The 15122-nt window shown below is 43.5% G+C and overlaps 1 protein-coding gene across 2 annotated transcripts in view; it reads left to right on the top strand.

Moving 5' to 3' along the window:
* camkk1a (calcium/calmodulin-dependent protein kinase kinase 1, alpha a) overlaps positions 1 to 15122 on the top strand; it is a 143918-nt gene that overhangs the window by 104267 nt on the left and 24529 nt on the right. For both annotated transcript variants that reach the window (XM_036129420.1, XM_036129419.1), the window contains exons 10-12: positions 3326 to 3525; positions 12549 to 12602; positions 12893 to 12966. In XM_036129420.1, coding sequence (XP_035985313.1) covers positions 3326 to 3525; positions 12549 to 12602; positions 12893 to 12966 — 328 coding nt within the window. The remainder of the gene's footprint in view (positions 1 to 3325; positions 3526 to 12548; positions 12603 to 12892; positions 12967 to 15122) is intronic.

Below are 15122 nucleotides of genomic sequence, written 5' to 3'. Positions count from 1 at the left end.
GCCAGCGGGACAAAGTGGCAGAAAGGATTGTTAAATTGTGTGATTAGCTAGCTGAGCACCTAGAGCCATTTCTTTTCCAGCAGGCTCCCACCTCACACCTGTCAGTGAGAACAGAGAGGGACTGTGATGCCGCGCCTCCTTGCGGTCGCCTGCTTGGAGCAGCTTAGTGTATCAAGCTTGTTGTCACATATAAAACAGTTTGATATAAAGACTTCCTTCCGACGAGAAGTTTATAGTGTAACACCACCTAAGTGTCCGTAAAAATTTAGCTCTACAAGTACCCGTATGTTCTGGATCAGCTGCAGCTATCTGATTGACTTTTTAGGCAGACCTGTGAAAACACTGTTGCAGTAATCAATTTGACTGAAAATAAATGCATGGATTAATTTTTCCAGATCCTGCTGAGACATCAGTCCTTTAATGCTTGAAATGTTCTTCAGATGATAGAAGGCCAACTTTGTAATTGTCTTTAGGTGCTTTTGGAGGTTCAGGTCTGAGTCCATTACTACACCCAGATTTTGGGCCTGATTGGCGGTTTCTAGCAGAAGCGACAGAAGCTGTGTGCTAATTTTTGATCGCTTCTCTATTGGTCCAAAAATTATTACTTCCGTTTTGTAATTCTGGCTCATCCATGCATTGATTTCATTGATTTTAGGAGGGGACCCAGGATGGGCCCTTGGGTAACCCCACATGTGATTTTTGTCGTCTCTGATGTAAAGTTACCTACTGATACAAAAAAGTCCATGTCCTTTAACTAGGATTTAAACCAGTCGAGTGCTGTTCCAGAAAGAGGGACCCAGTTTTCCAGGTGTTCTAACAGAATGGAGTGATCAACAGTATCAAAGAAGAAGTAATTTCTCAGTGCTATCACAGAGCTATTGTGATCTGGCAATAACTGAGCTCTGTCTTACGTGACTTCAACCTACTATTGCTATAGGTGCAGATTCCTTTTGCGTCGACGTTGGCCTCCTTACCAGAAATAAATATTTAAATATTTTCGACCCAAATCACTGATTGGGACTCATCAAAGTTTATAAAACAGTTATTCATATAAATATTTATTTTTCAGTAAAATTTCTACTTTTATTCTGCACTTCGGTGGACGCATTCTTTTTGAAAAATGTATTGTTTCGATGAAAAGGTTGTAGCTATGGCCTTTTAAATAACTATCTAACCAACTATTTTGTGGAATTTAAAAAAGCCTACTTGTCGGTAGGAATTTTTGAAACTTTAAACTTGAACCACAAATAAAATGTAGTTTTTGACTGAACGGCATAACCAATGGTGTAATCACTAATCAAGTAAATAGCTCAAAAACAGCAGCCGCAGGATAGTTAACATTCATACGCACAGTTCATTGATACGGAGTCCGTTCACAACAGTAGCGCCACTGTCTGTTGTCATGGAAACTATGCAGTCTTCTCATTTACGTGCCTCATTCAGGTTTAGCTAAATAATTCTCACAAACGCTTTGGCGTTGTCTTTTACTCCAAGAGTGTTTCCACCTAACCGGGCTGGTTTGTTCAACATTCTTCTTGAAGTCAATTCCTCTCCATGCAACAGATAAAGACCCCCGTCTAGCCACAGCTTGAAGGATGACATAGTGCAAAATTGGTTGTTTGGTTTAGCGATAGCTTAACTGCTTCTACCTGAAAATACGGCTCAAAAACATTAAGGGAGCACTTTGAAAACACATCAGTTCTCAGTTGGAGAGAAAACAAAATACTGCTGCAGAGCCATACTGATGTGGAGTAGGTAATGTGTTAGGAACTAAAGGATCCCACTTCATTTGATAAAAATTATCAACCCACAGAGGGCTTAATCTGAAGCCACAGAGAAAGTGAAACAGAAAAACTGATGTGCTAGCTGATCCATTTTGCTGAAATGTCATTGGAGCAACTCAAATGTTATTCTGTAGTTTTTAATACCCCCACATGCTTGTATGCATGCCTGACAATGTTAGTGCATATCCTTATGAGATGACAGGTGGTGTCCTGAGGTATCTCTCTTCAGATCATGACCAGGGCATCACTGAGCATCTGGACAGTCTGAGGTGCAACCTTGTGGTGTTGGATGAACTTAAACATGATGTCCCAGAGATGTTCTTGTGGATTTTGGTCGGAACGCTGGAGGGTATCAATTCTTTCAACCTCCAAGAACTGCCTACATATTCTTACCACACGAGGTTGGGCATAATCATGCATAATCAGGAACCCAAGACCCAGTACACCAGTGAAGGGTCTAACAATGGTTTTAAGGGTTTCATCCCGATACCTAATGGCAGTCAGGGTGCCATTGTTTGTCCTGTACAGATCTATGCTTCCCTCTATGGATATGCTTCCCCAGACCAACACTGACCTACCAACCAAAACCCATCATGCCACACGATTTTGCAGGCAGCATAACATTAACCGAAGCTTCTCCAGACCCTTTTATGTCAGCTAAAAGTGAACCTGCTTCCATCTGTGAAAATAACAGGAAACCAATGGTGAACTTGTCAATTCCAACGTTCTTTGGAAAATGCCAGTCAAAACCCACGGTGTCAGGTAGTGAGCACAGGGCCCCCAGGCCATCCTCATGAAATCTGCTTCTAACAATCTGGTCAGAGACATTCATGACAGTGACCCATCGGAGGCCATTTTGAAGGGCTCTGGCAGTACTCATCCTGCTCCTCCCTCCTCGAAGGAGCAGATACCGGTCCTCCTGATGGGTTAAGGACTTCTGGCAGTCCTGTCCATCTCTCCTAGAGTAACCGCTTGTCTACTGAAATATCCTCCATGCTCTTAAGACTGTGTTGAGGGACACAGCAAACCTTCTGGCAATGGGACATATTGATATGCCATCCTGGTGGATTAGGACTGCCTCTTGTGCAACCTCTGTAGGGTCCAGGTATCGCCTCATGCTAACAGTTGTGTCAATGAAAAGCTACTGAAAAGCTGTCAAAAAAGAGGGGAGAAAAAAATGTCGGTGGCCTCCGGCTGCAGAACCCCCTTTAGTTCACCTATTGTTAATTTTATTAACACCAGAACAGCGGACACTGATTAGCAACCCTCTCTGCTGCTGAACTGACCAGGTCAATAAGTTTAACTGACTAGATATTGTACTCTGATTACAGTGATCCTTTAAGTTTTTTTTTTAGCAGTGTAGCATGCTACCTATACTTTAAAAAATACTCGTGCTCTGTTTTCTGATTTCAGATTTTTTTTTTTTTTTTTTTAGCAAATAAATATATCTATATCGTATTGCCGGGCTCCAGTAGGAAAATCTTTATTTGACGCACTTTTTCTGGATTTAGTTGTGATGGTTCTTCCAACTTCTTCCTCAGTGCACTACCAGAAGATCATCCATCGGGACATCAAGCCGTCAAACTTGTTACTAGGAGACGACGGTCATGTGAAGATAGCCGACTTTGGAGTGAGTAACCAGTTTGAGGGCAACGATGCTTTGCTGTCAAGCACTGCAGGCACTCCTGCTTTCATGGCGCCGGAGACTCTGTCAGAGAAGTGCAAGAGCTTCAGCGGGAAGGTGAGTTGAAGCCATGGATTTAAGCCTGCAGTCCATGTACATTTGAGTTAATCTTTTATTATTTTCCATCTCCTGCTAACCTGCTTGATATCCACCACCTGAGATCAGGAAAAAATATTTATTAAAGGATGAGACTATGGGTCTGTCTCAGTTCATCCTTCAAAGGACGTTACACTTATTACACTTTCTGTGACATAAAAGTAACTTAAAACGTTTTTAGGCAAGACGTTAGCTATGTTAAACCGGAATATCTACTCGGCTTGTTGACATATCCGCTTGATTTTAAAAACAAGACTCCGCGTTGTCAGCTTCCAGCTCACTAGGCGGCTAAGGCTCACCACACTGAGAGTGAACGCCTCTCTCCCAGCACTTTGCTTTGCAGCTCCTGCTGTCTCTAAGCTATGAAAAAGAATTCAGATATCTAATTGTCAGTGTTTGGTTAGTTCATTATTACTGTGAATGCAGTAGGCATTCACAGTTCTTGAGATCCTGTTTCTCTTTATTCTATATTTACTGTGAATGCAGTAGGCATTCACAGTTATTGAGATCCTATTTCGTGTTTTTACTGTTTAAAGTTTGATTCGCTTCTCCTCCTACAGTTTTTGTCCGATTTCCACCATTCAACTTTTAAACTATTCAGCTTCTTCTGGAATCAATGGCTATATCTTTTTGTACTTTTAACTTTTCAACTTTTTAAAATATTCAGCTTTTTCTGCAAATTTTCAGCTTTTTTTTCTTCCATAGGAAATTAATGTAATTCATTAAAATTCCGCTCATTTCAGCTGCTTTTTGACAGCTTACTGCTTCAGCCTACTTTCAGCTAGAAACGCCATTCAACTTTTAAAATGTAATGATATCTTTCAGCTATTATGGTATATTTCAGCTTTTTCATATCTTTTACCATTTTCATATAGTACCTCCTTAAAATAATTTTGGCTTTTCAAGAAATTCAGCAAATAACATGCGTTGCTATGGTCGTCTAGGAGACAGTTATAGAGTACACACTCTAGAAATTCAACAAATTCTTCTTCTCCGAACAACTTCTTCTCACTCGTTCAATTTTCAACCTATCCACATAAATTATACATCAAAACGTAGGAATTTTTGTCCGGATTCAGGAAATGTAACCCTCATTGGTGTAGCGTTTATAGTTTTTTTTACAAATTACCTCAGACCGCCAACAAGTCTAAACCCTCCTCATTCATTTCCAATGGAGCGATTGTGAAAAATGACACCTCAAAATTCCAAACAACACATGTTTTCAAATCGTCGCTACTCCTAAACCGTTTAATGTACAGGCATCAGACGTTCACACTTTCAAGTCCAGACCCTTCTGGCACTCACAAAAAAGGAATTTTGTGGATAAATTTTACGGTTTGCCCGCAGGAACAATTTGTTCGGGAGTAGCGAATGTGCAAAATCCTGAAAACCCTTTGGACCTCCTTCCCCCCAAATGATCCACTTTTTTACATCGTCGCCATGCCTACACTGATTTTTGTACAAACATAAAAATGATCACCATAGTCCTCAGAACCCTGCTGATACAGTGAAAGAATTATTTTGATATCTCTTATACTTTTTCAGCTAGAGCGATTTGTTCAGAACAATGTTTCTGGGATTCCGCATTTTCCTCAAAATTACCTTTTTTCCAGGATTTTTTGTGCCTAAATTAAAATATTTCCAGCAAAAACCGATAGCATGTCCCGTTCCCCTATCCGTTACGAAATAAACACAGAAAAAATTACGTCTCTAACCTTTATCGTTCCGGAGAAACCAAGTGCTGCTCGCGGGGTAAATCGCTTCTCAAACAGGTTCAGAACTCCATGCCCCCAAATTATGCACTTTTTACATCGTCGCTATGCCTACACCGATTTTTGTACACACATAAAAATACGCACAGATGTCCTCCAAAGCCGGCTGATACTCACAGTGAAGGAATTATTTTGATATCTCCTATACTTTTTCAGCTACAGCGATTTGTTTGGGACCCTTTTAAAGGATTTTTGCATATCCATAAAAATCCTGTTTGTATCATAATTTTTTACGCCTTTATTAAAATATTTCCAGGAAAAACCAATAGCTTGTCTTCTTCTCCTTTCCGTTACGAAATAAACGCAGAAAAAATTACGTCTCTACCATTTACGGATCAGGAGATATAAAGTGTTGTGCGAGGCAATGTTCTCCATTATAATCCAATGGGACATATTCTGAGCAAAGTCTCTGCACTTCAGTAGACCCGCCAGCTGCAGGCGTGAGTGAGTTTCCATGACGACGGAACTCTGCTGGCCAGAGGTAACTACAGGTCAGGGACAGGCTCTATTGGGATAGAATGGCAACTTTGGACACTCACTGCAGTGGCTGTGATGAATGTAGAAATCTGAAATTCGCTTCCTCTTAACATTTTAAATTTTTCAAGTGATTATCAGGCATGTTTGAATTTTCTGTCATTTTTTGGACTTCACAGGCTTTCCTATTGGGCCTCTGACTCCAACAGGACCTGGCAGGATGCCCAGACACGACCCCCCCCCCCCCCCCCCCCCCCCCCCGGCCAAAACAGCACCACCCACCTGTGAGAAATGGCACTACTGACCATTTTAGTAAAATGTTGAGTTCTGGCCCAAGATGTGGTGAGGCTGAGTTGCTAAAGGCCGATCTGACACATGAACTTTGGTCACGTTTGGTGACATTAAGTATTGGCACCCCTTTTTGAGGCACTTCCCAGTATAGGATTTGGACCAAACTGACAGAGTACAATCACCCGGTGATACTGAACACAACCATGTTAGCGGCTAACTGTTAGCATGTTGCTAACCGGAAGTAGCTCTAGGAAGCTTGTACAAACTTCTGGTTCACAGAGTCTGTTCTTCCTTTAGAGAGAAAGCTCCACAAGAAATTTGGCCTATGTCGCATAAAACATCTCCAAGATATGAGGTGTCAAACATCCAATGCTTTTCAATGGGGGGCAAAACCCCTTATACTCCTAGAAATGCAGGCCCACATGTGGCTACAGTATATTCAAGTTTGAAATTCTACTTCTGCTTTGTTAAACGATTCAGTGTTTAGAATGAGTTAGGAAATGTTTGGTGCCATTCCCTCAGTTTTTTTCTTCTTCTAATCATTCAGCTATTGTTCTTTCATGTTCAAATTCTTCAACTTTTTCAAATTCTTCAACTTTTTCAGCTGTTTTTTTCTGTTGCAGAACTTCTGCATCTTTAACTTAATCATTCAGCTTACTGCATTCACAGTGCATTTTCACAGGAAATGCAAATTTTTCTAGTTATTATTACTACTACTATTATTATTACTATTATTATTATTATTGTCTACAAATAAATTGATTCAAAATTTGGTCAGAGTTGTAGGGTTAGCGTTTTTTTTTGCGGCTCTAGTGGCTCGCTTTTTATTCATAGTAGACTGACAGGAAGGGGGTGGAAGAAGGGGAGAGGTGGAAGAAGAGGGGATTTGAACCTGGGTCGTCCACGTCGAGGACTAAAGACCTCCAAACATGGGTCGTGCTACCCGCTACGCCACGAGTGCGCCTAGGACTAGTGTTTAAAATGTTTTACAAATGGTATTTGTCATCAATTAATTTTGTTTAGTGGTATATTTCTACATAAAGTTAAACAGTTGGCTCATCAATGAATTAGAATATAATAAAAGATGATAAAGCAACATTTAAAATAAAATATTGTGGGCCATAATGAATATGTAAAAGGGAAAATAAAAACTTTGCGGGCCTACAGTTATTTACAAAGCAGAGGAGACAATAGAATTAACCTTCGGGCTCCGTTTGTTTAGCTTCACAGCTGCTTTGCGCTGTCTCGGTTGCTCAGCAACAGGAGTAACGCTAAGGTAAGGGCGGGGACAGCGGGTGATGCCAAGCTGATCTCTTCCGGTTTTCTCTTTTTCACGGTCCACGAAGGACCCGACCCATGTAGACCGGGTCCTTCGAAGGATGCAGCACCTGAATTGAGACAGACCCTATGTCTGCTTTGGCAACTCTGATTTAATATATGAAACAAATCACCTCCACCCTCTGAGATCATGTTATTAAGTCTGACTTTTTAGGTAAACCTAAATGATCACAAACTATTTCTGAAAAAACTGAGATAAAAGTGAACATTAAATCAAACTATCAATTAAATGTGAAACAAGATGTTTAAAATACTTTTATGTTAAGGACATCGTCACAGTTAGGTCTAAAATAAATGAATCCTAAACTTTATTTTTAGTTTAACTTTTCTAAATCCTGTAAGCACTGAATTCTAAAGATTCCAGGTGTTATTGATAAATGCTAAATCTTGAATCTTCCTTTAGGTATTGTGAGGAACCTTTGGTAAATTAGAAGTAGATGGCAATGTTTCTGAACTTTGTCTGATTGCAGCGTTTGCTTGGCTATTAAGAACTATAAATGTGGACCTTAACCCAATTCTAACACTGATAAGAAACCAGTACCATGTGGCTAAAACAATTTCTTCCCCTGCTACGAGTTTTGCTTGTAGCCTCTCGACCCAATTCAGCCAAAGCTTCCCAAGGGTTCCCGCCTTGTGGTCAGCAGAAGGTCAGCTGGTGTAATCCAGCTGTGTTAAACCTGAATGAGCATACGCTCACTGTGTTTCTGAGGCCAGTGAAATGAAATGAAATGTGCAGAAACTTTCTGACATGTCTTTAATAACAAAACACAGTGACCTGCAGATATCTTGAAAAAAATGCATACTCCTTGAATTTCTCCCATTTTGTCAGCTCTGATCCTAGTTTCATACCAAATCGTGTTATAAACTCTCTCTGAGTAGATGTAGGTGTTTTGATTAGTTTTGTGTTTTCCATGTTCTCTCGCAATGGGAAGTAGATAGGCAGTAGAAATTACACACAGATAACCACTTTTTTGCCTATTTAATTATACAGTATTTGCAATTATTTGTCTCAGATAGACATATTTTTCAATAGACTAACTTTTTTTGTCTATATGAGGCTATGCATACATTCACCTCTATGCAACAAGGGGCTAATCTAGCCATAGTAATAACATATCCTGCTGTATGCATCCCTTCTTGCTCCCTCCTCCTGTGGGCTTCCATAAAACTGGCACACTTGCTAAGAGAAGGACCGCAGAGAAAAAGCCACCAGGGTAAAAGAGCCACTTAAGAGCTTCACTCTGCTGTTTTATCAAGCTTTCAGGAACTGAGTACCTCTTCCTCCTTGATTATTTTTAACTTCTCTCAGATTTTGACAAAGAAAGCCTTTTTCCAAAGGATGTCAAAATCAGAAATTAGTTTTATAGTATCCAACTCTTGAATGTCACTAAAGCCCTTTGTGTGTCACTACAAGAAGTACATGTTGAACCTAACACTGAGATAGATTGCAACGAATATTTAAAGGCGGCTTTAATCATCTCTTGCAATCTTATGAAAAAAGTATTCGCCCTGTTACATGTTTCTTCCAGTTTTTTTATTTGTCCTACTTAAAAGATTCAATCCATCAACAATTCGTATTATCAGACAAAGACATCCTGAATACAAAATGATTATATTTATTGAGGGGGAAATTGAAATGATGCAAATTAACCTGGTCCTTTGTGAAAAAGTAAGACGAGTTGCTTGTTTATGACATATTTGTCTAGGATGAACCCGGGCACAGCAAGCATACACAGAGCTGGTTTTAAGAGAGTTTATTGTACAAGGTGGATGATGGATGACTTGAGGAACCAGAGTCTTCTATAAAGCTGAGTTGTAGGGTGCAGAAGCTGGCCGGCAGGTACAGCGCAGAGAGACTGACCAGGAAGGAGTACTGGAGCTGATAACTTGAGACCAGGAAGGAACACAGGAGCCGAGGACTTGAGACCAGGACGGAACACAGGAGCCGAGGACTTGAGACCAGGACAGAACACAGGAGCCGAGGACTTGAGACCAGGACGGAAAACAGGAGCCGAGGACTTGAGAACAGGACAGAGCGCCGGAGCCGGTGACTGGAGACCAAGGCGGAGAGCCGGTGACTGGAGACCAAGGCGGAGAGCCGGTGACTGGAGACCAAGGCGGAGAACCGGTGACTGGAGACCAAGGCGGAGAGCCGGTGACTGGAGACCAAGGCGGAGAGCCGGTGACTGGAGACCAAGGCGGAGAGCCGGTGACTGGAGACCAAGGTGGAGTGCCGGAGCTGGTGACTTAAGACCAAGGTGGAGCGCCGGAGCGGGTGACTAGAGACCAAGGCAGAGCGCCGGAGGACAGCCGTGGTGAAGAAGTAGCTGAAAACAAAACCAATCCAAATCAGAAAAAAAACATACACAAGAGGAACCAAATAACCTAGAACTACACAGGGGAACTACAGGGCCAAGGAAATACAGGGGAACCAATGAGCCTAGGAGACACAGGGGAACCAAAGAGCCTAAGAAAACGCTAGGGAACCAAGGAGAGCGTATAGAAACACTAGGGAACCAGGGAGAGCGTACGGAAACGCTAGAGGGCCAGGCGTGCGGAAACGCCAGAGGAACAGGACAGACGTAGGACAACGCTAGAGCTCAACAGACGCACGGATACGCTGGAGCATCACTAGCGTGCGGAACGCCAGAGGGAAGGAACAGGCGCACGGAAACGCCAGAGGGAAGGAACAGGCGCACGGAAACGCCAGAGGGAAAGAACAGGCGCACGGAAACGCCAGAGGGAAAGGCCGACGTTCGACAACGCTAGGGCTCAACAGACGTACGAATACACTGGGGCACAACTAGCGAGCGGAACGTCAGGGGAAGGAACAGGCGTATGGAGACACTGGAGGGACAAAACAGGCGTACGTCAACGGCAGAGGGAAGGAACGCCGCGACGTGAGGTAAATGCCGGGACGTGAGGTAAATGCCGGGACGTGAACGTAACTATACGCCAGGAAACAGAGAAATGTAGAACACCAGGAAACAGAGGGCGTCCTAACACGCCAGGGAACAAGAACGGAGGGCGCCCTAACACACCAGGAAACAAGAACAGAGGGCGTCCTAACACACCAGAAAACAAAAGGTTGCGCTGGGCAGCGACAGGCCGGGTACGCCAGAGGGCACAGATGGCGACACGGGTGCGCCTGAGGGCTCTGGCGGCGGCTTGCGTGCGCAGGGCAGCGACAGGCCGGATGCGCCAGAGGTTCACAGACGGCGACACGGGTGCACCGGAGGGCTCTGGCGGCAGCCTGCGCGCGGCGGGCAACGACAGGCCGGGTACGCCAGAGGGCACAGATGGCGACACGGGTGCGCCTGAGGGCTCTGGCGGCGGCTTGCGTGCGCAGGGCAGCGACAGGCCGGATGCGCCAGAGGTTCACAGGCGGTGACACGGGTGCGCCGAGGGCTCTAAGAAGCAATGAAATACTTTAAAACTAAGGAATGTTAAGTAACGCAAAACTAGAGGGTGAAAGAAATAACTCAAAACTAAGACAGAAACTAGCGAACTTGGACAGAAACTAGAAGACTAACTAGAAAACTAAAGAACCAGAAAACTAAGCAGAACTAGAAAGCTAAAGTAAATCTAGAAAATTAAAGCTAAACTAGGAAACTAAAGATCTAACGCAGGAACACGAGAACGCTGGGCAGCATGTCCTTAATATGCTGGGCAGCGGCGGACGCGGGTGTCGCGGAGGGTGACCCCAAGGAAACAGAGCCAGAGGCGGGGCTTCGCATACTGCGATCCCGACGGAGCTGAACCAGAAGCGGATGACAGAGGCGGAGCAGATCTTGAGAGAAGACACCCACGGAGATCTAGGGCTGGGGCAGAGCAGAACCCTGCCAGCTTCTGCACCAAGCTCTGTGCGTGCTCGGGTTCATCCTTTGGCCGGCCCGTAATGACATGATATTTGTCTAGGACGAACCCGGACACAGCGCGCACACACAGAGCTGGTTTTAAGAGAGTTTATTGTACAAGGTGGATGATGGATGACTTGAGGAACCAGAGTCTTCTATAAAGCTGAGTTGTAGGGTGCAGAAGCTGGCCAGCAGGTACAGCGCGGAGAGACTGACCAGGAAGGAGTACTGGAGCTGATAACTTGAGACCAGGACGGAACACAGGAGTCAAGAACTTGAGACCAGGATGGAACACAGGAGCCGAGGACTCGAGAACAAGACAAAGCGCCGGAGCCGGTGACTGGAGACCAAGGCAGAGCGCCGGAGCCGATGACCTGAGACCAAGGCAGAACGCCGGAGCCAGTGACCGGAGACCAAGGAAGAGCGCTGGAGGACAGCCGTGGTGAAGAAGTAGCTGAGTTACTGGCTGTGGACGGAGCGGGAATTGAACCTTTACGGGCCGGCGACCAAGAGCAAACTGAGGTGAGTTTAAATAGTTGTGTCAGCAGGTGAAATGAGTCCAGGGCTAATTGCAGCCTGACAGGTGAACCCAGTCAGGCTGCGCTGGAAAGGGAGGAAGCAGGAAAGCTCAGAATGCAGCCTTCAGGCTGCATCCTGATAGTTTAGCCTTGAATTAACTGTGATTAGCCGCATTGTTCAATTTAGTTTCATTAGACATACCCAGGCTGGACTACTGCTAGAACTGTAGAGTTAAAAAACAAAATACTTAAATTGAACCTATAGTATTTGACAGCATGAAGTAGGCTGGAGGATTTTAAGAAGCAACACACCATGCCCTGATCTCAAGAAATGGAAAAAAGACTAAAAAGATATGTTTTGTCTGAGATCAAAATCAGTTTGATAGTCTGAAACATAAGCAAAGACAGAAAAAAAATCGGTGAGGGACACCTACTTTTTCACAGCACTCTATTTGTTAAGGATTACATGTGGAGCTGTCGTGAAAAACACTGGCTAAGGGACAAAGAGTGAGGTGGATAGCAACAGTTCATCTGCTATCTTACTGCAGAAATCCATCTTCAAGGCTTCTGAAGAAACAACCTTATATTCCATAAATCTCTGTAGCCTGCCCACATCTGTTAGGATTTTTTTTTTTTTTTTTTTGTAAAGATCACACTTGGTTTGTCTCCTGTAAATGGTTTCTGTTCTGTGACAACCATTGGCATTTAACTCCTATTTTGTCTCTGTTTTAAAGGCACTGGACGTCTGGGCTATGGGGATCACCCTGTACTGCTTCGTGTTTGGCAAGGCAAGTATGCATATTTTCAGACTCTCTCTCGTTTAGCCGCATTGCAACTGTGAAACATGGGTGAGGTCTCTCTGTCTCTGACACCTCTGTGGGAACAATGTATGCCACGTTCTCTGTGTTTGGTATGACGCCCATTCATTTAAATGAACACCAGAGGCCGATTGTCGCAGCTGTGATTTGTTTGATCCGTCTTTGGGGATGCAGACTGTATCTGCTAGAGCTGTGATTCAGCCATCCTTCATTGTGACATTCACTCCTGTTTTTTTTTTTTTGTTCCACTCTACCTGCAGTGCCCGTTTATCGATGAGTACATATTGGCTTTGCACAATAAGATAAAGACCAAGCCTGTGGATTTCTCAGAAACGTGAGTCCATTTTCTTCATTGTTCCACCGTTTTTTGTGCCTTACCAGAAGAGGTGGCAGAGTTGCTCACCGTGTTTCAGTTGACATTGGGCTGTTTTTTGTTTTTTTTTTTACTTCTAATTGGCTTTTTACCAATCAAAATCATCTCCCTTTTACCCCATAAATTAAATCAAATGGATTATGAAAGGCGGTCAGAACAGGGGAACTTTAAATGCCACCCATTTGGCATCAAAACGTGTGTGTGTGGTGCAGCGGCAGCCTGAAAACATACAAGCTGCTGTGCCTCCCTGATCTTTCTTTCAAGTAAAAGGTTAAGTAAAACGCAGTGGTCTTCCTGGGTGATTAAGTCAGAGAATATGTGAAGCCACATAGTGAGAGTACACAGAGCGAACCGACTGATTGTATCTAAATGCGGCAGGCCTGTGAGTGCTAGCAGGAGGCTGTGTTAGGACAACGTGTTATTTTGTTAATAATGAACTGCCATGCTAACTGGAGTCACAATCGTGCGGGAAGCTCTAACATTGGGTTCTCCCATCCTCCCACACGGGCTGTAACCACATTATTTGCAAGCAATAACGGTCGAGGACAATTAATATCACCTTGTTCTGAGCCGTCACGGGGCCGTTTGTATAAATAATGTCATTCTGCTGTCATAACGATGAAGACTAGCATTCCTGATGGGTATTATTTCTGTCACATTTCTCCTTTTTCAGTGTCAGTTATTCACAAGCGTCATTCCCATCTCATAATATGGCCTTGAAAGTTCAAAATCCCAGACTGCCATCTTGAATAGAAGTTATGTCCTTTGTTCACATATTTCTGTTTGGATAAATCCTATTTAGATGTAAAACGCTACAAACAACCGGATGAGCCCTTTCTATCGTGAACAATACCTACAATAAAATATCAGAATCCAAACTCCATTATATTCATCGCACAAAAAAGCTCAATGAAATTTAAAAGAAGCAGCTGCCAAAACAGTGCAGTTAAAAAAAAAATTTGGGGGGGGGGGGGTAATGTTTTGACCTTCTGTCCGTCCGTCCGTCCGTCCGTCCGTCCGTCCATCCGTCCGTTTTCTTCCGCTTATCCGGGGTCAGGTCGTGGGAGTAGCAGCTTCAGTTGGGAGGCCCAGACGTCCCTCTCCCCAGCCACTTGGGCCAGCTCCTCCGGAGGAATCCCAAGGCGTTCCCAGGCCAGCCGGGAAACATAGTCCTTCCAGCGTGTCCTGGGTCTTCCCCTGGGCCTCCTCCCGGTGGGACATGCCCGGAACACCTCACCAGGGAGGCGTCCCGAAGGCATCCTAACCAGATGCCCAAGCCACCTCAACTGGCTCATCTCGACGTGGAGGAGCAGCGGCTCCTCCACGTCGAGAGGACAGGCCGAACCGTAGGGTCTACCCCCACATACTATACATCCTTCTCCTGTCAATTTCAGAGGTTTACATTTTTACCCAACATTTAATTTTCCTTTGTGTTTAAATAAGTATTTTTGAATTTAAATCAATACATTTCACCATTTTTTGATGCCTTTAACATTGTTATTCAACCCATCTATTGAACTATGTTTCCCGGCTGGCCTGGGAACGCCTTGGGATTCCTCCGGAGGAGCTGGCCCAAGTGGCTGGGGAGAGGGACGTCTGGGCCTCCCAACTGAAGCTGCTACTCCCACGACCTGACCCCGGATAAGCGGAAGAAAACGATATTTTCAACCCATCTATTGAATTTAGTGCACTAGTTGATCTTTTCTTCATAAGAGAACAGCAAGCACTGCAGCCAAAATATGGCCTTTTTTGACCTGCTGTATATTAGCCAGTCCCTAAGCTTGATGTATCATGAAACTGTTGACCTTTTGGGTTTTGTGGTTTTTATTTTATTATTACAATTAAATAATAATAATAATAATAATAATAATAATAATAATAATAATAATAATAATAATAATAATAATAATGTTATGTTCAGTGTTTTTCGCTAATCCACCTCTTATATATTTCAATCCTTATGTAATTTTGTCTGTGTTGTGTGCACCTGCCTGTTGCTTTAATCCTATACATTTCCCCGTCGTGGGATAAAAAAAGGATTAGCTAATGTTATCTTATCTTAAATAACACTTTTTAATATATGTACTGGGTTCTTTCAAGGTCTTAATTACATGTTA

This window comes from Fundulus heteroclitus, unplaced genomic scaffold, assembly GCF_011125445.2.
Source record: "Fundulus heteroclitus isolate FHET01 unplaced genomic scaffold, MU-UCD_Fhet_4.1 scaffold_167, whole genome shotgun sequence".
In the NCBI taxonomy this organism is placed as follows: domain Eukaryota; kingdom Metazoa; phylum Chordata; class Actinopteri; order Cyprinodontiformes; family Fundulidae; genus Fundulus; species Fundulus heteroclitus.
The sequence above is the reverse complement of the archived record's forward strand: the minus strand, read 5'-3'. Positions and strand labels throughout refer to the sequence as shown.